Source organism: Neophocaena asiaeorientalis, unplaced genomic scaffold (assembly GCF_003031525.2).
Source record: "Neophocaena asiaeorientalis asiaeorientalis breed wild unplaced genomic scaffold, Neophocaena_asiaeorientalis_V1.1 scaffold404, whole genome shotgun sequence".
NCBI classification, from domain to species: domain Eukaryota; kingdom Metazoa; phylum Chordata; class Mammalia; order Artiodactyla; family Phocoenidae; genus Neophocaena; species Neophocaena asiaeorientalis.
Window position 1 is genome coordinate 1,751,998 of NW_020172589.1, and position 21,793 is coordinate 1,773,790.

A 21,793-nucleotide genomic window follows, 5' to 3' on the forward strand; every position below is an offset into this window, starting at 1 on the left:
AGGTGTCATTCACATCTTTTCACAAAGGAATAAATTAAACTTCAGAGAAGTTCACTGACTTGCCAAGATGTCACATTTGGTCAGGACTTAAGTCTAATTCCTCTAACAAACAATTAATGCTTTACTATTATAGTTTGTTTTAGGCCATGAGATTTTAATCAGCTGTCTTCCTGCCTGACTCATCCATGTAGTTGTATATTCTTGAAATCAACATTTAAAACATTAAATCAACGTTTAAATTTTTTAAAAAGGTAACTGCATCTTGTCTGCTGGTACTACCTGGAACACTAGCAGCATTATTATTCCAAACTCAAACCTCCATTTTAGTTCTCACATTAACCCCATCAGGCTTCCTTTGATTTGAGTTGGCAAGCTATGGTCTTGTTGAATCCTGGAAAATCTTTGTCATGGAATTGAGAATAGTCATTTATTCATCTCAGAAAATAGTACTGGTATTTTTCTTAACATAGGAATTTCCTTCCAGTGTAGCTAATCTTTATTTAATTGAGATAATGCCTTTTCTAGAGCCCTTGGTTTTCAGAATCTCCTGACAACTAAAGGATGGTGGCAGAGCACAAGAAATGAAGTCAGGGCTACAGTGGACCCCGAACAAATGCTGATTAACTTTGGTAAATTGCAGGATTTCTCCCAGGCTGATTTTCTGTAAAATGGGAAAGATAACGATCCCTGCCCTAAATGCAGATTTACTGTGAGGATGCAGAAGGAAAGAGCAGATAAAGCTCTATATTAAATTAATCTTAGTAGTTACTGTATAATGAAAAGTACCTTGTAGAATAGGAAGTAAAAGTAGGATTTTCAGTCTATTTTTCCAGGAAAGTTGTGACTGCCAGGCCTTTTATTCATTCTTGGGATTCCAGACTCTCTTAGAGAATCTTCTACAGAGGAACAAGGTTTAGGCAATAGTTTCCAGCCTCCAGGATTTACACCCATAATGATTATCAGAGCGGTCCTGAGCCATGACCCACCCATATCACCTTGGGGTATCCAATATCACATAATTGAATCATACAGCAGGAATTGAACCCATGCCCAGGACACCTCTTGCTCTAATGATCTGTTCCATCAGATAAAACCATAAATAATTCCTGTCATTAATAATGCCTGTTATATAACTCTAGCGAGAAAAAAAAACACCCCAAAATGAAAGGAGGGAACTTGCAAAACCTTTTGTTCTTAGCTCTGGCGAGATGCTTCATTATTTGAATAAATACATCTTATTAATATTATTCTATGGCAAATTCCTCATAAAGTAGTTTGCATCATGTTGTCTACATGAGATTACAGCAAGGCATAGTCTAAGGTGTGGTCTATAAGACTTGCATAAAGATTATTTTTACCTCCCTGTTTGAGATGTATGTGACCAGGTATGTTTTTAAGATGGGGAGACAGGATATTCTGGCAATAAAAATGAGAAGCAGACCACTAACAGTTTATATCTAATAAGATAAGAAGATAGCCAACACAACATAGGGACTAGAGCAAAAGTTTAAAACCTCTCTTTATATATGTGTAATGCCCAGAGTAGATAAATGACTTTTTTAACCCGCATGAGAAAACAGTGAAGGTCTCCTGACTTCATTCCAGTACCCTGCCTCCTACCCTGCGTTCCAGCTGCCAGTGTGAAACCAGAAACACCTAGCTTATAGCTCTTGTTTTTCCACTTTCCCATATCAAGGCTCGCTGATCTTTTGAATATGGTCTCATCTGGTATTGCTTAAGATCCTCAAGTCTGGCAGAATTGTTTTTAATTCCATTATTGCCAAAGCTTTCTGTGCCAGTGGAATAGAGTAAAAACAGTTGTGAATAATAATAACTAGCTATCAAATCTTAACTTATTAAAATATTGTTTTATTAAAGATAAGTATATTTTAATACCAAATATAAATTTATTATTTAAAAGAAATAAGCATTGTGCCGGGGTCTGTTTCTCTACATTCATTCTTTAGGCTCCTAGGCCTGATGATAATAATAAATGCCATTGCGTTTTAAACACTGGGCCAAATGCTTAAAAGTATTTATTAAATATTTTCAATAACTCAGTGAGAGCTTTGGTTTACGTATTTATGTGATTTGCCAAATGTCTCGCATATGAAAAACATCAAAAACTCTGAACCCATATTTATCTGGTGACAAAAAGTTTTCTCTTATTTGAAAATTCCTAGTTTTTTCCCCAGGTCACATATCCTCTTGCCTGAGGAAGAGATTCCTCAAATGCCATCACCAGGGAGAACGTTAAACTCAGCACATTGGTCTTCCTTACCCTCGGGATATATGTTCCAAGATCCCCAGTGGATGCCTGAAACCACAGATAGCACCCAACCCCATATATACTATGTTTTTTTCCTATACATACATACCTCTGATAAAGTTTAATTTATAAATCAGGCACAGTTAGAGATTAACAACAACAATAATAAAACAGAACAATTATAAAGTTATGTGAATGTGGTCCTTCTCTTTCTCTCTCTCAAATGTCTTATTGCACCGTACTCACCCCTTCTTCTTGTGGTGATATGAGATAATACAGTGCCTATGTGATGAGATTGAGGTGAATGACATAGGTACTGTGACACAGCATTAGGCTACCATTGACCTTCTGAATAGGCCACAAGGAGGATCATCTGCTTCAGGTAATCCATCAAACTATGACGATGTTGATGGCTGGATGACAGGAGCAGATAATATCAATGGTTGGGAATCTTTGATAGCTTAAGGTTTTTTTTTGCCAAAAACTTTTGGAAGGACATTGTAATCGGAAGGTGTCACTCTTTTTTAATAACTCATCAAAGTGTTGCTGCAAAGGTTGTAATCCTTTGGTGATCATACGGGTGACTTTAATGCTGTGTTCCATCCAAGGATCGTATTCCATAATTTTTTCCTTTAATATCTGTGCAATTTGAAACACTTTGGCAAATTTTGGTAATGTTCACATTGCTGGTTCTGCTTCAATTTCTTCATCTTCCTCTCCCTCTGTAGACGACTCAATAAGTTCTTCCAATTCCTCAGTCTTTAACACTTCTCGGTGGCCTTCAATATGTTCTTCCACTTCATCAAGCATGTCGGAATATCCTTCTCCATCAACTTGTCTTGCCCTGTGAATGATTTTCCTAACTTCTCCATTGATCCCCAGGAAGCCTTTAAAATCATTCATGACTTCATAAATTTTTCCAGCAGGCATTTACAGTTTCTAGGTCTAATTTATCCATTGCAGCTTCGAGGAATGTTATTGTGTCAGCAATAGTGAATGATTTCCAGCAGTGCGTTTTGTCCACATTAGGGTCTGCATCAATTGCTGATCAAATACCAGGCAGGTGTATGTGCCCTTGACAAATTGAATGATGCCCTGGTCAAGGGGCTGAAGTCATGAGGTTATATATAGAAGCAAAAATACAACCTTGAAATTTTCATTTTCATAGCAAATAGATTCAGGATGGCCAGGTGCATTGTCTGTTATTAGTAGGACTTTAAATTCCAAGCCTTCCTCTTCCAAGTATTTTTTCACTTCTGGGTTGAAGCATTGGTGGTATCATTCCATAAACAAGATGGCTATCACCCATGCTTTCTGATTATGGTATCAGAACACAGGCAGATAATTTTTGTTTTTGAGAGCAAGTGGGTTCTTCACTCTGTATACTATGCCTGGCTTAATCATATGCCCTGTGGTATGTACCAGAGTTAATCTGGCTTTCCATGTTTTATGCCTTGGTGCCTCCTTTGCACTTTTATGAATGCAGGTTCTGTTGGGTATCTTCTTTCAGAGGAGCCTCATTGTAATTGAAGACTTGTTTTGTATGACATCCTTTCTCTTTAATCAACCTTTTCAACTCTGTCAGAAATGTGGCAGCAGCTTCTTCACTGGCAGACGCAGCCACTCCAGTAATTTTTATATTTTTCAGTCCAAATCTATTCCTGAATCTGTGTAACCATACTTTACTTGTAGTAAATGGCTTGGTGTCACTAATTTCACGGCATCCCTTGCTGAAGTCTTGGTAGAGGCTTGATGCTTTCTGGCCCAGCACCTTGCCACCAGTCAGAACACATTTTCTATTCGTCTTCCATCCACAAATCTAATGCCTTTTCCATCTTAACTAAGCACTTATCACACAATGTGGCTGTAACTTGTACACTTTGAGGTGGAGCAGCAAAACTAACATAAATTTCTTTTTCCTTCTTCACAATTTCGTGGATAGAAAATTCATTCTTACCAAAGGTCTGAGCACCTCAGCACACAATATTTTTTTCCCCCTTATTAAGGTGAGAACTTTTACTTTGCACATAGAGGAAGAACTTTTTGGCTTTTCTTTGGCATATACGAATTGCCAGTGTCACTACTCTTGCACCCTGGGGGCATTATTCCTTCAAATAAGGGTGATTTGAACAAAAGACTGTGATGTCATGACAGTTGATCTGATAACCTAGATGGCTAGTAAGTGACTAAGAGGTGGGCTATGCTGGAAAAAGGGAAGATTTACCTCCTGGGTGAGATGGAGCAGGACGGTACAGGATCTCATCATGCTACTCAGAACAGCACACAATTTAAAACTTGTGAGTTGTTTATTTTTGGAATTTTCCATTTAGTATTTTTGGACCTTGGGTAACTAGAACCATGGAAAGCAAAACCTCAGATAAGGTGAAAGTACTGTAATGTGTGTCATAACATCCTTGTAGGGATTTAAATGAAAAAGGCAACTTTTCATGTTGGTAAACAGCTTAATGCAAGGTATTGATAAGAGGATATAAGGTTTAAGTCCACTTCTTTCAGTACCTGACCTCGCTTGGTCTCTGTCTCATCTTTGTATTGCAGATCACAGAAAATAAAATCAACCCTGCAGAAGTGTTACATTATGTACATTGCTCATAAACAGTCTGTCATTGATCCCAGTAAACTGTAAACATTTAAAAATGTTAACTACTATATTTTTATTCCCACATATTTCAGTAATAACTTATCTTCACAATGAAGATTTGACCAATTCTGGGGTTATCTAACCTAGTATCATTTCCCTGGCCAGAGAAGTGTCCATCACTCAGTTCAAGAGAACAGAAGCAGAACCACCTGGTTCTGACACTGTAATCATGAACACCGGTGTACTTACAGATGCTGGCATGCTGAGAGGTGTTGTTTCTGGGTTGCTCTTCTCCTCACACCTTCCTTCACTGCGTATGCGTGTATTAGTTTGGCGTATTCTAAAACAGAAGAGGAAGTTTCAAAGATGGGAAAACTCAAAGTTATAATGAAAAAAAAAGACAAAACACAACCAAGGATCAATATGACATTTGGGCATCAAACCAGAACTGAAATTAGGGGTAGGGGCCAGGATCTGCATTCAACTGCATCATTCAGGTTTATTCTCTCTCTCCTGATTGAGCCCCAGATTTGTGCTCCAGGCCTGGATCTGTTTCATCACATTTCATTCTCCTGTACACTAGACAGTCATGGAATTGTTGAATGTCAGAAATAAACTTGGAGATCATTTAGAGCAAAAGCCATTATTTTATAGATGGGAAAACTGGATCCCAGAGAGAAGTTTGACTTTATTGGATACCTATAATATGACTTGGAGATTATAAAATAGAATATATTTTGTAAAATTACTTTATATAAATATATATAAATTCTATATGTATGTTATAAAATATAACAATATATGATCATAGAGTGTGAATTTTATATCAATAGTTGGAAAGAATCTTAAAAGATGAATTTTAATGACTTTCTCGTAAGAAATACTATATAGCAAACATCTACTTGTTTGCTCTGGTGATAGGAAACTCACTGTCTATCAGGACAGTTCATTTTGTCTTTGAACATTGTGCAAGTTGAAACTGCTTCCCTATAACTTCCTCTAAGACCATGGAAACCAATAATGTTCCATCTTGCCTGGGATAGCCTGAATCTTCTCTTCCTAATGTATACTCACAGTTCTTTAGCTAAACAATCCTTTATCAATATTTTTATTATGGGCATTTCTATAATTTCTGAAGCTCCCTTGAGTAAACTTACTGTGGGTTTATACAGTGAATGGAATGCTTGTAGAGAGCACTGGATGGATAATTTAGGGCCTGACATTTACAATAAAGAGAAGTTGAAGGATTTCTGGGGTGAAAATAAGACATATATAGCAACAGATTCATGAATGGTTGTACTCATTCCTTAAACATTTAAGACATTTAAGAATTAACATTCCTTAATTATTAAAACTCTGTAAGATCCATGGATAGATCTCAAGAGATTTATGTGCCCACATTTTTAATGTTTCATCATTTTCTTTTCCTTTGTGGAAAGAGGTAACTTTCTCTATATTATCAAAGGAATCTTTGATCCCCAAATGTTTAAGGAACTACTGCCTTGGATATAACAGTAGTGTAGTGGAGAGAAAAGAAAACTGTGTTTAGACCCAAATCAACAAGATTAAAATCCAGTCTGATCTACTTCCTAGCTTTGTCATTTTAAACAAATTACCTGGACTCTCTGAGCCTCAGATTAACCATCTGTGCAATGAAGGTGATACCACTCTGTAGTGAGCAGTGAGGATTCAGTGAAACTGTGAATATGAAAGTGACTTACTTACAGATATAACACATAAAGCACTCATATTCAGATTTTAGTCTATGTATATGAACTGCAGAATGGCTCTTGCTTTTGTGAGTTAGTTGATTTAAAAGGAAATAAATGTAAATTCAGATATTTTCCTGGGATTGAAAAGCAGGATATCAGTCCCATCCTTAAATTCTGGGCCTTGCTTACAGTGTTCTAAGAAGGAGAGAATGAACATATATGGACTGCAATGTAAGTCTGAGGTGAGGTGGGGTAGAAAAGTCAAGATTTGCCACCATGCCCTTATTTAAAGCTGGTCAAATGAAGGCTGGGAACAGGTGAAGAATGTGAATGGAGATGAGAGTAAATAGCATTCGAGCAGAAAAGCAACAGCACATCTACAACCAATAATTAAAGTATTAAAACAAATTCCTTGTATTTAACTAAAATAAAAATCGCTATTCTTCTCAATAATCCTGTGAAGTCAGCTGGCCCAGAGAACTATCTCAAGTTTTCCAGAGAAGAAAGTGAATCTCAGGATGAGATAATATGCCTGCAGATAGATTGTGATAAATTGAGAATAGGTCTGCCGGTTACTCCAGTGTGCTTTCTTCTGCATGATAGCACTTCCTGCTCCAAGAAGACTTGGAGAGGATTGGAAATCTGTGACTATCAGGTAGTCATAAGGCCTTCAGAGATTAGAGGCTGGGCTGACTCTGTATCGCAATGATTTTCAACTTTTTTCTCTTTCCACGAAGGGTAGATGATGTTCACGCTCCCATGAGTGCACATGGGCTTAGATTTTCTCTAATTATTGTAACTCACCACTTTTTCCTTTCTCTTCCACTCAGTAAACTATATTAACAGTTTTATTAAAGGGATAACCTTAAATCCTCTCTATTTTATGCATGAATAAGATCATTCACAACATTTGAATTTTAACTGCTATGATTAGTAAATTGTTTGCAACACACCTCACATTCATATCAGTACACTGCTGTGGGTCAGCACTGTCATCAAGAGCCTCTACACTGGAAGATGGACTCATTGGACTTGTATACTTACAGATTTTCATGACAGAGCTTGCAAGGATTGTCGTATGTCTGGCCATCATCACCACAGACAGGCTGTAAAATCTTTGGACAAAGGTAACCCATCCTGGGTAATACTCGGTAGTGTTTGCACATCTCAGAGTTCTGAACAAGCAAAACATAAAGTACATTTGCTCAATGGCACTCAAGAGATAATGAGCTTGGGGAAAACCTCTTGATTTCCTCAATCATGTATGAATAAATGGTTAGTAAAGGAACTGTAACATAGGTTATACAAACTCACATATTCGTTTCACACCACTGTTAGGTAGATTTAACCTCCTAGATTTGGCTTCTTTTTACTAGGGAAGTTACGTAGCTAAACCAAGATACAAGGGAAAAGCAAAGCAATAAGAAAACAGAAATCCTACATGATACTGGGCACAGATAAACTGAGGTATGCCCATAGGAAAAAAACTACCATGCAAGAAATAATATCCCTTTTTTTTTTTCTTAAATGAAGACACTGGTTATATACAATCTAGAAAGGAGAGACTCAGAGGTAAATGCTGGGTAACCATATGGGTTTTTGAGTCCCAGCTCTGCCACTAATTAGAGGAGTGATTTATCTGACTTCTCTGAGCCTTAGTTTCTCATCTGAAAAACATGAATAATAATAGCTCTTGCCTCATTTGCTTTAGGGAATCAAATCAGATAATGCATTTATATGTATACATAATACAGTGTTTGGCACACACTAAGTGCTCAGTATATGTTAGTTGTCAGTATGTTTCCCAAGGTAAAAAATACATAGATTTTTCATGTAGATGAAGGAACATTATTTCTTCTTGCTAGTCTTTTGGAAGTGTGAGTTTAATAATGATGATGATGATGATAATAATAACAACAACTTTACTAATCTTAAAGTATGACCAAAGGGAAAAAAACACAGAGAAATTTTAAAAATAGGATTATGAAAGACTAAAATTCAGTGGTGTCAATAATTATATTAAATATTAATAGGACCAAGTACTTCAGTTAAAGAACAGACATTATCAGACTGGAGAAACAAAATGACTCAACTTATAATATTTACAAGAAGTATACTTTAACTATATCTTTTTTTAATAATAACTATTTTTAACATCTTTATTGGAGTATAATTGCTTTACAATGGTGTGTTAGTTTCTGCTATATAACAAAGTGAATCAGCTATACTTATATGTATATCTCCATTTCTCCTCCCTCTGCATCTCCCTCCCACCCTCCGTATCCCACCCCTCTAGGTGGACACAGAGCATGGAGCTGATCTCCCTGTGCTATGTGGCTGCTTCCCACTAGCTATCTATTTTACATTTGGTAGTGTATATATGTCCATGCCACTCTCTCACTTCGTCCCAGCTTCCCATTCCCCCTCCCCATGTGCTCAAGTCCATTCTCTACATCTGCGTCTTTATTCCTGTTCTGCCCCTAGGTTCTTCAGAACCTTTTTTTTTTTTTTTTAAGATTCTCTATATATGTGTTAGCATACAATATTTGTTTTTCTCTTTCTGACTTACTTCACTCTGTATGACAGTCTCTAGGTCCATCCACCTCACTACAAATAACTCAATTTCATTTCTTTTTATGGCTGAGTAATATTCCATTGTATATATGTGCCACATCTTCTTTATCCATTCATCTGGCAATGGATACTTAAGTTGCTTCCATGTCCTGGCTGTTGTAAATAGTGCTGCAATGAACATTGTGGTACATGACTCTTTTTGAATTATGGTTTTCTCGGGGTATATGCCCAGTAGTGGGATTGCTGGGTCATATGGTAGTGCTATTTTTAGTTTTTTAAGGAACCTCCATACTGTTCTCCATAGTGGCTGTATCAATTTACATTCCCACCAACAGTGCAAGAGGGTTCCCTTTTCTGCACACCCTCTCCAGCATTTATTTTTATTTATTTATTTTTGTCAACATTTATTATTTGTAGATATTTTGATGATGGCCATTCTGATCAGTGTGAGGTGATACCTCATTGTAGTTTTGATTTGCATTTCTCTAATGATTCTTTAACTATATCTTTATATTTCAACCAGTAGGTTCAAAGTAAAAGGATGGAAAATATATACATGCAAACACTCATCATACAAAAGGTGGTATATCTATATTAATATCCCACAAAGTAGAATTTAGGACAAGAAGTAATAGCAGAGATAAAGAAGAGAATTTCTAATTATAAAATAATAAGTTCAGTAATTAACAATCCCAAACATTTATGTACCTATAGTTTCAAAATATCTGAGGCAAAAACTGACTGACTGAAGGGAGAAATAGGCAAATTTACAAACATAAATGGAAATATTAACATACTTCTTTTTATAATTGATACCCCAGACAAAAAATATCAACGTATAATATTTGAAAAACAAAATTAACCAGCTTGACCTAAATGACATTTATAGACCTCTATATCTGACAGCTGCAGACTATACATTCCTTTCAAGTGGACATGAAATTGTTGCCAAAATAGACCATATTCTGGGTCATTAAGCCAGTGTTGATAAATTTCAAAATTGAAGTCATAAAATGTAAGTTTTAGGATCACAGTGGAATAATTATAGTAATAAATATGATAGCTATAAAATTCCTCAGTATTTAGAAATTAAGCAACACACTTCTAAAGAACTCATGACTCTAAAGTAATCATAATGGAATGTAGAAGTGTTTTGAACTGAATGATAATGAAAATACAAAATATCACTCAGTAGCTAACTCAGTGATCTGAAGGAAGAGTTTTAAGTAAATACATAAAAAGTTTTAAAATCAATAAACCTCCATTTCAAGAAACTAGCAAATAAGCAAATTAAGCTCAGAGGAAATAGAAGAAAACAAATAATAAAGAAATTTATGAAATAGAAAACAGAACAAAGCCAAACATTGGTTGTGTGAAAAGATTAATAAATTGATAAACTATTTACAAAATTGACAAAATGCAAGGAATACATATTAGCAATATTAAAAATAAAAAGTACACTATATAAATGTAGATATTAAAAGGATAATGTGGAAATGTTATTAATAACTGTATGCCAATAAATTTGACCACTTAGATGGAATTAACAAATTCCTTGAAAACCACTTTCTGAGAAGAAATAGAAAATGTAATAGTAGTCTGTTGATAATTATTTCAGAGGTATAAAGAAGTATTTTCTAATTTGTTTTGTTAAATAATTCAAACATCTAAAGGGACTGTTTTAGACTCTGGTGAGTTCCTTATCAATAGAGATAATTCAGGGAGAGTTTAGACAAGCCCCTTCTAAGAATCACTGGTAAAGGTAGGACTGAACCAGGTATATCCTTAGTATTTTTCAGGTATCTGCTGCCCCAAGATTGAACTACTAAAATAAAGGATTATAAAGAAGCAACAAAGACAGAATTATGCTTCTCTTTTCTTACATAGCACATCAACTCTGAACAAATTTTCCACCTCCAAAATAGACCTAGGATTCATCCACTTCTCATGACCTCCACCACTACCACCATGGTATAAACCAGCCTCTGTGGATTACTGCTGTGGCTAACTAGCTGTCTAGATTTTTCTCTTGTCCTTCTGCAGTGTATTTTCAATTCAGCAGGCAGAGTCATTCTTTCAAAACATAAATCACATCACGTCACTGCTCTTTTCAAAACCTTCATTCAGAATAATAGCTAACGCCTTTAAAATGGTCTACAAAATCCTACATAAGATGGCCTCTTGTTATTTAATGACTGCCTCCTTTATGACTGTCTCTGTGGTCACTCTGTGTCAACTGTACTGGGCTCCTTGCTGTACTGTGATCCCTGCCTCAAGGCTTTGCTGTTCCTCTTCTTGGAATGTTCTCCCCTCACTTACATGTATGGAATTGATCCCTTTAGGAGATGCAAATGTCACCTTCTCAGAGAGCTCTTTCCTGTACAAGCTACTTAAAATTGTATCCCAGCATTTACTATAGCATTTTTCTACTTTATTTCCCCCTTGCTATTACATTTTATTTATTCGCATCATCTATGATCTGTGTTCTTCCAGTATAAACTCCATAAGTGTAGAGAGTTGTATCTGTTCTGTTTATGGCTATTGTTCTCATATGCACAGTAATGCTTGGAAAATAGTAGGTGCTTAATAATTATTTGTAGAATGCATAAATGATAGGTAAATGAATGACAAAATGAATAATGAATGTTCTCTTCCCCAAGAGAAAGCTCAGCTCAAAACCAGGTTATTCAGGAGGAAGCATGATCGGGTTTCTGGTCTGCTGGTGGTATCTTATTTCTTGATCTGGTGTTAATATCACAGATATGATCACTTAGTAATAGCTGTACACTTATGATATATACACTTTTTCTATATGACTATTATACTTCAGTAAATTTTTTTTTAAATAACACATTTTGGGAGGGATAAATTGGGAGATTGGGATTGACATATACACACTACTATATATAAAATAGATAACTAATAAGAACCTGCTGTATAGCACAGGGAACTCTACTCACTACTCTGTAATGGCCTATATGGGAAAAGAATCTAAAAACAAAGAGTGGATATATGTATATGTATAACTCGTTCACTTTGCCGCATACCTGAAACTAATACAACATTGTAAATCAACTATACTCCAATAAAAATCTGAAAAAAAAAACAGATTTTATTATTCACAAGAGCCAAGATACACACACACACACACACACACACACAGACACAGATAATGGAATATTATTCAGTCATGAGAAAAGGAAATCCTTCCATTAGTGACAACTTGGATGAATCCTGAGGGCACTGTGCTAAGTTAAATAAGTCAGACAAAGAAAGTCAAATACTGTATGACATCACTTATATGTGGAATCTAAAAAAGCTGAACTCATAGAAACAGAGAATAGAAGGGTCGTTAACCAGGGGATGGTATTGGAGAAAATGGGAGACATTGGTCAAAGGGTACAAGCTTTTAGTTAAAAGATAAGCTCTGGGGCTCTAATATATGGTATGGTGATTATAGCTAATAATACTGTGTTATACACTCAAAGTTGGTGAGTAGATCTTAAATATTCTCACCACAAAAAAGGAATGGTAATTATGTGAGGTGATGGAGGTGTTAGCTAACACTATAATGGTAATCATTTTACATTCTTTAAGTCTATCAAATCAATGTGTTGTACACAAATTTACATAATGTTTTATGTCAACTATAGCTTAATAAAGCTGGGGGGAAAACAGCAGATTTTGTGAATAGCTCTTCTCCATGCTTAGGGATCCCTAGTATAGTGCCAAATTTACTAGAAATATGTAATTACTATGTATTTCACTAGTGTAACTCATCTATTATTCTACTTGATTTGGGAAAATAATTAGATAAAATTCATGTTTGATACCTTTCTTTCTTCTTTTTTTGGGTCATCAGATTAGGTGCTAAAGTCTCCCTTCTAGGACCCAATTCAAGATTGCACTTTGTGAATGAATATACTTCATGCTCTCATATCTTCTTTACTTCTTTCTACTCCTGACCTTGGCAAAGCTCTAAAAAAGCAATTCCATTAGGCTCAATGTAAATATAATAAGTATAAAATTACATATTTATATTTACATAAGTATATAATCAGTATAAGTAAGTTCAGCATAGCATTCCAGGCTGTTGGGAAAAGGACTTGGTTTGGAGGGGGAGTGGGAGGAAGTTGGGTGAAGAGCCTTTCTGGTCTGCTGAAAGAGTATTTCTTCTTGTTTGAAATTGCTAAAATAGATATTTTAAAACTTGAAAAAAAATGATCAATATTAGAAATAGAATAGATATCCAGAAGTTGTACAATAAAGTCTTTTCTCAAAGCCATTCATCTACCAAAATGCATAATTCCCAACATGCTTTTCAAAAATGAACATTACTATTAATGTTTCATTTTGTGTAGTCAGTATAGAACTCATGAAAAGTTGCCTCATTAATGGGAAAACTTTCCTGGGGAAATTTCACTATTTCACTTTTCTAATTGAAGTCCATAGATGGATTAGAAGAGATTGTGCTGTTGTCATATTCTATGTGCTGCTATCGTAAAGCACTGAACCTTATTTTAAAACCCCCAATTGAATACAAGATGGCACTAGAATGCCAAGTCAAGAATTTATCACCTGGAGCTCCAAGCTTTTGATACTTTTTTTTCTTGTGTATAATTTTGGCATCTATTTGCTTAATTGTTTTAAAACTTCAGAAAAAAAAATCCACTTGATAATAACAATAATTTGACAATTACCACTGTTCCTGCAAATGTGTGGTAATTGCATCAGAGTTGCTCTTAGGGCATTGAATTCCATGCTGTTTCTTTGAAGTTCTGGCCATGTCTTTCTTGTTTATCATTATATCCACAACGACTGGGACAGAGTAGGCATTCCGTAAGTATTTGTTGAATGAATCAATCTTGCAACCAATCATCCAAATTTAAGTATAAGCACATCTAACATATATTACCTCTTTTCCATTGTTCTTTTCAACTGTGTTTCTCATGTAGTCCTGCTCTTTCGTTTTTCTTTTGGCTGCTTCCCTTCCCCTTGAAGAAAAACATGAGAAGAAACGCTTCAACTAAAGTGAACAAACACCTCAGGTGTGCTTTAAAAATAATTGTCATTTTCTCAAGCTGATGAGAAATGATTATTTCCTTTAAGACTCACAACTAAAGGCCCATTTTTGAAAAATAACTCACAGTTTTTCCTTACACATAGCACACGTGTTGCCATGTGTCCTGCCACCTGGACCCTGGACAGGGTCACTTTCTTGGGTGCAAGTAAGTTGTCCATTTTCCATTTGACTTGTAAACTGATCACATACATCCTGAAAAGAAGGAAGGATTACATTGGAAATGGCTATTTTCACGTAGTATTTGACTGAGTTTGAAAATTGGAAGATTTTGACTCAGGAGTTGGGCAGCCGCTTAACCTTGCTGTGGGAGGCTCTATAACGGACCACAAAGGTGTCCAAGTTATAATTCCTGGAACCTGAAAATATGTAGCCTCACATGGCAAGCAGGAACTAAAGTTGAAGATGGAATTCAGGTTGCTAACCAGGTGACCTTAGAATGGAGAGATTATCCTGGATTATCCGGCTGGGCCCAGGGTAATCACAGAGATTCCTATGAGTGAAATAGGAAGGCAGGAAAATCAGTGTCAGAATGATGCAGCTTAAAAAAAAAATCAACTGAACTCTGCTGATTTTAAAGATGGCAACAAGCCAAGGAATGCAGGCACTTCTAGAAATTTTTAAAAAAGGCAAAGAAATAGATCTTCCCCAGAACCTCCAAAAAGGAAAGCAGCCCTACTGACACCTCGGCTGTAACACAGTGAGACCCATTTAGGACTTCTGAACTCCAGAAATGTATGATGATGAATTTGGGTTGCTTTACCACTGTTGGTAGTAATTTGTTACAGCAGCCGAACCTCATTTTCCCCATCTATAAAATGAGGTTGAAAAAAAACTTAGTTGACCAGGCTATTGAGATACTTAAACTACTATTTATAAAACTGTTTTATAAAGTGTTAGACCGAAAGATTTCCATCTGGTGTTAAATTTCTACACTGAAAAAGTTATCAGGGATAGATCTTCCCATTAACGATGACTTCTGATGTTCTAAGGGCATATCCTGACTGGTAACATTGACAACCTCTTTCCACATTTTTGATAGTTAAGTAATGACTTACAGAAAGACCATTCTTGCCAAAACCTAGTTAATGATTCACCTTTCCTAATGCTGATTCATTCCCATTTGATCTGTTCCGAGAATTCTTTTTTTTTTCCTCTGCTTCTCTTTGCCTGGAAAAGAAGAGTCAGTAGTCATCTTGCAGACACATACTCAGATTTGGAAGGGGCCTTAAGAGTTTATGTATACTAAACCACCTCCTTCACAGAGAACCTCTCTGCACCTCTCACAGATGGACAGTAACTGGTTATTAAGAAGCTCCCTCATTACAGGGTAGATATTCTAGGCAGATCAAGTCAAGTTAATCTCAGAGTCTCCTTTATTTGTATCCAAATTCATCTCCCTATAGCTTTCATCCTTTAGTTTTACTTCACATTCTCAGGAAAACACAGAACAAGCCTGCTGAATCCATTACCTCTTCCTGATATTAATCCTTTAGATATCTAAAGGCAAGTTTCAGGTCTCCAAGTCTGCCTTCCTCAGTTCTTTCACCTTTTTATCATAAGCTGTGGTTTTAATTCTTTACCAATTCACCATTCTTACTCCTCAATTTGTAGGTCAATCTATTATAGTACCATTTCAATTCATTATAATATCATTGGAGCCCAAGATAGAAAGAAGACAAGTGATATAGGAAGTACCTTAGGATCATGGTTTTTTGGTTTGTTTTTTTTTTTAACCTTTCACCTTTCTGATAAAATATTTATGCCAGTGGTTCCTAAGTTTTCATGTACATTAAGAATCAGCTATGAGATTTTAAAAATCAGATTCACCGTCAATCCCAACAATTTTACTGACAAGATCTACATTGGGATTCAGTAACCTGATTTTTAACAAGCAAGCCAGGTGATTCTGATGCAGTTGACCCAAGATCCAAATACTGCAGAACTCTAGTACACGTATTTCTCCTTCAAAGTTTCATTTGGTAGTGTATATATGTCCATGCCACTCTCTCACTTTGTCACAGCTTACCCTTCCCCCTCCCCGTATCCTCAAGTCCATTCTCTAGTAGGGCTGTGTACCAAACGTAAAATAGATAGCTAGTGGGAAGCAGCCGCATAGCACAGGGAGATCAGCTCGGTGCTTTGTGACCACCTAGAGGGGTGGGATAGGGAGGGTGGGAAGGAGGGAGATGCAAGAGGGAAGAGATATGGGAACATATGTATATGTATAACTGATTCACTTTGTTATAAAGCAGAAACTAACACACCATTGTAAAGCAATTATACTCCAATAAAGATGTAAAAAAAAAGTTTCATTTGGCTTTATGCTTAAAAGAAACGTGTATGAATGTATATAACATGAATATGTGTGTGTGTGTGTGTGTGTGTGTGTGTATTTTACAGAGCTCCCTTTTCATATATAAGAAATAGGGAAGTGGTAGTAAATGTATCCTGAGGATTCAAACAAATATAATAAAGTCATGACATCTTAATCAAATACTAGGAAAAAGAGACCACCTGTAATGATTCAGTCTGGTGGAATTCAATCTACAATCACAGCTCTGCTCAAAAATCTCCAGTGGCTTCTGATCACACATAAAATAAAATCCAATGTCCTTCTCTTGGCCTAAAAAAGCCTTACATGATCTTTCCAAATTAATTTCTGCAATTTTCCACGCAGTAATCTTGAGACACAATGACCTCCTCTCTCTTTCCTGAGCTTGCGAATTTCATATATAGCTACAGAAACTTGCATTGGCTTCTGCTCTGCCTGAAACTTTCTTCCTTCAGATGGCCAGCTGGCTCATTTCACTCCCTTTTTCAGGTCTCCCTTACTGTCAGGCTTTCCCCAAACACCATAAAGTAGCACCTCCAATCCCTTTCTGTTGCCTTACTCTGCTTTACTTATCTTATCAACACCTGGTCTTGTTATGTAGCTTTTTACTTCTTTGTTTATAATCTGTCTTTCCTATATTATAGTTTCATATGGCAGGAATTTTGTCTTGTTCACTTGAAGAGCACCTGTCCGTGAAGAGTGCCTATTATATAGTAGGCCGTCAAAAACCATTTATTGTCAGATGAATGGGTTCCAAAGATTGTAAAATTATTTGATTTATGTTGTTAAATACTTTGTTATGTTGTTAAATATTTTGTTACCTGGAGTACCAGGTAAGTATCTTTTTGTTTTGTTTTGTTTTGTTTTTGTGGTATGCGGGCCTCTCACTGTTGTGGCCTCTCCCGTTGCGGAGCACAGGTTCCGGACGCGCAGGCTCAGAGGCCGTGGCTCACGGGCCCAGCCGCTCTGTGGCATGTGGGATCTTCCCGGACCGGGGCATGAACCCGTGTCCCCTGCATCAGCAGGCGGACACTGCGCCACCAGGGAAGCCCCAGTTAAGTATCTTATAACATAGATGACATGGATTGTATCAGCAAAGTTTTATCTTAATAATTGTTTGCATCTGAGATTCATCATTTGTTCCTTCACAAAATTACCCACTATTAATATGTGATGCAGGAAGAAATAGTCATATGTGAAGAGCTATCTCAATTATGTACATCATACCTACGAAGTATGAGGTGTGCAAAGGGGCAACATAGGGTAGCATAAGAGATCTTAATAGTCATTCTTTTATTGCTATTAATGGTGACACCTGTTATTTACTGAACACTAATGACAGTGCTAATAGTGACCATTCACATTTTTTGTGCACCTCCTTTGTGCTAGGCACTGTGCTAAGAGTTTTACATAGTTTTTCTCATTTAACTTTCAAAAGAAACATCATGTGGCTACTATGAGTATGGCTGCCCCACCCCCACTATAAATATGAGCAGATTAAAGCCTAGGGACGTGAAATAACCTGTCCAAGAACATGGAGCTGAAATAACCATATGATGCTAATACCCATATGATGCTAATACCCTAGCACTGCCCCATTCTGCCACCCTGCTTCTATTAAAGAATTTTATGACATGGAATAAACACTAGGCTGGTATTCAGAAGAACTGGATTCTAGTTTCAGCTCTGAAATCACTCCCCCATGAGACCTTGTACTTAAAAAAAAAAAATTCAGTTTTTCTCATCTGTAAAATGCAGCATTTGGAATAACTAGATTTTATCACATGGCCTGTAGTACCACAATCACAAGATTGTGATTTTTTTTCAAGGAGAAAAAAAATGTGTGTGGAGAAGCATTAAGTGCTCATTAAATGCATATCAATTAAATACCATAATTAATAACACTGTGATACATGCATCAAATTTTAGAACTATAAGTACCCATCAAGGTTACCTAGAAAACTACCTCAGTATACAGATGGGGCCAATAGTGGTTATGTTACTTGCTGCAATAACACAGATCAAGAGTGGCTGAGTTGGATCATTAACCACTCCAATCAGTACCATTCACCAAAAGAAAATAGGTAGAAGGAACAAACCCTGGATTGTGCAATAAATGTGTCCCATACATATGACATGAAGCCACCCTCTTAAACTATGTTGGTTAACTATTCCAATGACCATTGCAAACCATCCTTAGGATTTAGCCATGATGTGTTCTAAAGAGCAATTATCTACCATGATGACACAGTTCACAGAATTATGATAGAAAATAGAGTAGGAATCAGCCACTGATTAGCTGCCCTTACTAGGGCTCATTGTTCCTTAGGGGATGCAAGAGAAAGAGATAATATTTGAGAATTAACAAAAAGGGTAGTGTTCACAAAAGGAGCTATAGGCAAATGAGAAATAACCATTAATTCAGGAGGAACAGGTGACTATCTTTTAAACGTGCAGGTTGAGAGAATTACTTACAGTTTCTCTTTACACATGGCACACTTATTGTTGTATGATTTGCCATTTTCACTGCGTACAGGATCAATCTCCCGAGTACAGCTAAGTACTCCATTTTTCATTTGTTTCCGATACTCAGCACATGGGTCCTGAAAGGGAAGAAGAGAGCAGGCCTCTTGGATGACTTGGTCTGTTGTATTGTTATTAAGTTTGTTAAATAATTTGAGTAAGAAGTTCTTGTCTATGTTCTCTTATAGGGCATGTAACATCTAGGATTGCTGTCTACAGAAGAGGAGGGGCTGGAATCATCCATTTTCTAAGACATCTGTTGTCATGGGTAATGTTGCTTTTAAGGTTCTACAAAGGGAAATTATAAAGCTGGTTGGGATTTAATCGCACAAATCAAGGGTAAGCAAACTATAGCCCACAGGACTAATCTGTCCTGCTGTCTGTTCTTACATATGAAGTTTTATATGTAAAACTTGAAACGCACCCTCACTCATTCATTTAAATATTATTTATGGCTGCTTTCCCACAACAGTGGCTATTCAACAGAGTTGAATAGTTGCGACAGAGACCGTGTGACCCGTAATGCCTAAAATATCTGCTATCTGGCCTTTTACAGAAAAAAAAAATTTTGCTGACCTCTAATGTAGAGAGAAGGGAGAAAGAAGTGCTGGGAGAAAGCACAGAATCATGCAAAATGCCAAGGAAGACAGGCTTAAGCAAATTATGAAGAGAGAAAAAGGGTCTTAACAAGTCTGTCATTTGAGAGTGAGAACTCAGGTTCCTACAGGAGAAAATATGGAAAAACAGAAAAGCCAAAATTTATCAAAGGCAGATATTGGGCCTGTGTCAGATCTGGAGGCAAAGAGATGGTCTTGATATCCCCAGGTCATAAGAATAGAAAGAAGGTGGCTGTGATCTCAGGCAGTTGTTCACATGCCCAAGGAGTGAGCTTACATGCAACACTGCCATGCTGACACTTAAAAAAAAAGTCTCAGGAAATGTGCTAAACACTTGCCTAAATTATTTTATTGTATCCCTATAAGAGTAGTGCTAAGGAAGAGAAACTAGAGTTGAGTGAGATGAAGTGATTTATTCAGTGCTTTGCAAGTCCAAGTGGCATGGGTAGGATGATACCTCAAACTATCTGACTCGAAAACCTGTGCTCTTTCACCATATTACCCTGCCTAGGAACAACAGAAAATATACTTCCAAAAATGGCTCCATTCAGGGAAAAAGAGAATAATGAAAGGAAATGAAGAGCAGGTGATGCTGATGTGGAACATCTCCACATTTATACCACTTACTCTCCTAGGATCATTTATTGGCCTGAAAGCTAGATGATATAAAGAGGAGTCAAGAGACTGGGGTCTGGTATTCATGTTAATTATTTCCAAGTTTAAAGAAGTCAAAGCGAGCCCTAGAGAAACTAAAAATTGCTCAGATATTACTCTGCAGTCTTAAGGGGAAAATCCCCTGTCCTTCCAAGGATGCTTTCCAACTCAGCACTACATACATTCATAGCCTTTGACCATAGGGTCTGCCGGGGTCCCAGTGCCATTGAGTTGAGCCCACGCTGGTTATGGAAATTAGAGGCTGCTCTCACCTGAGCTGTCCCTCTTCTGCCACGTTTGCAACCATTCCGTGCAGCTTTTCTCTGATCTTCCCTTTCTTTTCTCTTTCTTTCTTCATATTCTTTCTGGCTGGAAATTGGAAAGTGGGAGGTAGGGAATAATAAATTACAGAGAGTGGAATGCATTTCTGTGAGTTTCTCATCATATGACCAGATTAGATTTGTATGGAATTCACCAGCATTTATTGAACACCTATTACATTGCAGGCCCTCTTTGAAAATATCAATAGAAAGATGAATTATGTCGCATCCTTTTGCCTGGAAGAGCTCTCATTGCAGTAGAAGAAAACCAGCGTTTACATAACCTCAAGCAAGACTAGGTGAACAATTAATTAGCATTTTGTAAATGCTCATGTGAACCTCCAGCTGGATTTCTCTCAAATACCTCATGTTCAAAAGGTCCCAAAATAATTATCTTCTCTGCCAAATGTGTTCTTCCTCCGGGATTCTCTTTCACAAAGAACAAAACATTGGAGCCATCCCTAACCACTCCCTCTCCTTCAGCTCGCATAGCTGTTGCCACAGGACGTTGGTTTCACTTTCACAGTGTCTCCTATGTTGACCCACTCACCTTCTATTCTAGCTCCCTTGCTCTAGTTACCTCTCACTGGATTATTGTAATCCCCTACTACCGCCAGCGGTATTCTGAATTTTAGTCCCTTCCTCTTTTCTTCTTTTTACTGCTGACATATGAATCTTCCGAAAGGAACCATATTTACGCCACTTACTCTCCTAGCTGAAAAATTTTAGCAGCTTGCCACTGTATATAGAATTGACTTCAAAATCCATGATCTGGCATTCACAGTTGGTGAAGTGGGTAAGCTCTAACTAAACTAAAATGACTTGCTCTCTTTATGTACATACAGTACAGTTTCTTTAATTTTAGATTTTACCTATGCTGTTCCTTCTTCCTCTCATTCCTTCCCATACTGTTCACATATGATCCAAATTACCAGATCTAATTCTATTCTTCCATAAAACTTTCTATTAACGCTCCCTTTCCTAAACTACCATAACACACTGTATATATCATTTTTCACTTAGCAATTCCTCCTTTGTGTTATATTAATTTATGCCCATGTCTAAACCTTACTGAACTATATGATTTTTGGTAATACTGTTTCATTCAAC

General features: G+C 36.7%; 1 protein-coding gene across 1 annotated transcript in view; it reads right to left on the bottom strand.

The window, feature by feature from the left end:
• Positions 1-896: 896 nt before the first annotated feature.
• SPINK5 (serine peptidase inhibitor Kazal type 5) overlaps positions 897-21,793 on the bottom strand; it is a 69,944-nt gene continuing 49,047 nt past the window's right edge. Inside the window, exons 20-27 of the mRNA XM_024738264.1 lie at positions 20,636-20,732; positions 19,045-19,172; positions 15,332-15,404; positions 14,302-14,429; positions 14,070-14,148; positions 7,625-7,755; positions 5,118-5,208; positions 897-932 (exon numbers count right to left, since the gene is read on the bottom strand). Of these exons, the coding sequence (XP_024594032.1) occupies positions 897-932; positions 5,118-5,208; positions 7,625-7,755; positions 14,070-14,148; positions 14,302-14,429; positions 15,332-15,404; positions 19,045-19,172; positions 20,636-20,732 (763 nt within the window). The remainder of the gene's footprint in view (positions 933-5,117; positions 5,209-7,624; positions 7,756-14,069; positions 14,149-14,301; positions 14,430-15,331; positions 15,405-19,044; positions 19,173-20,635; positions 20,733-21,793) is intronic.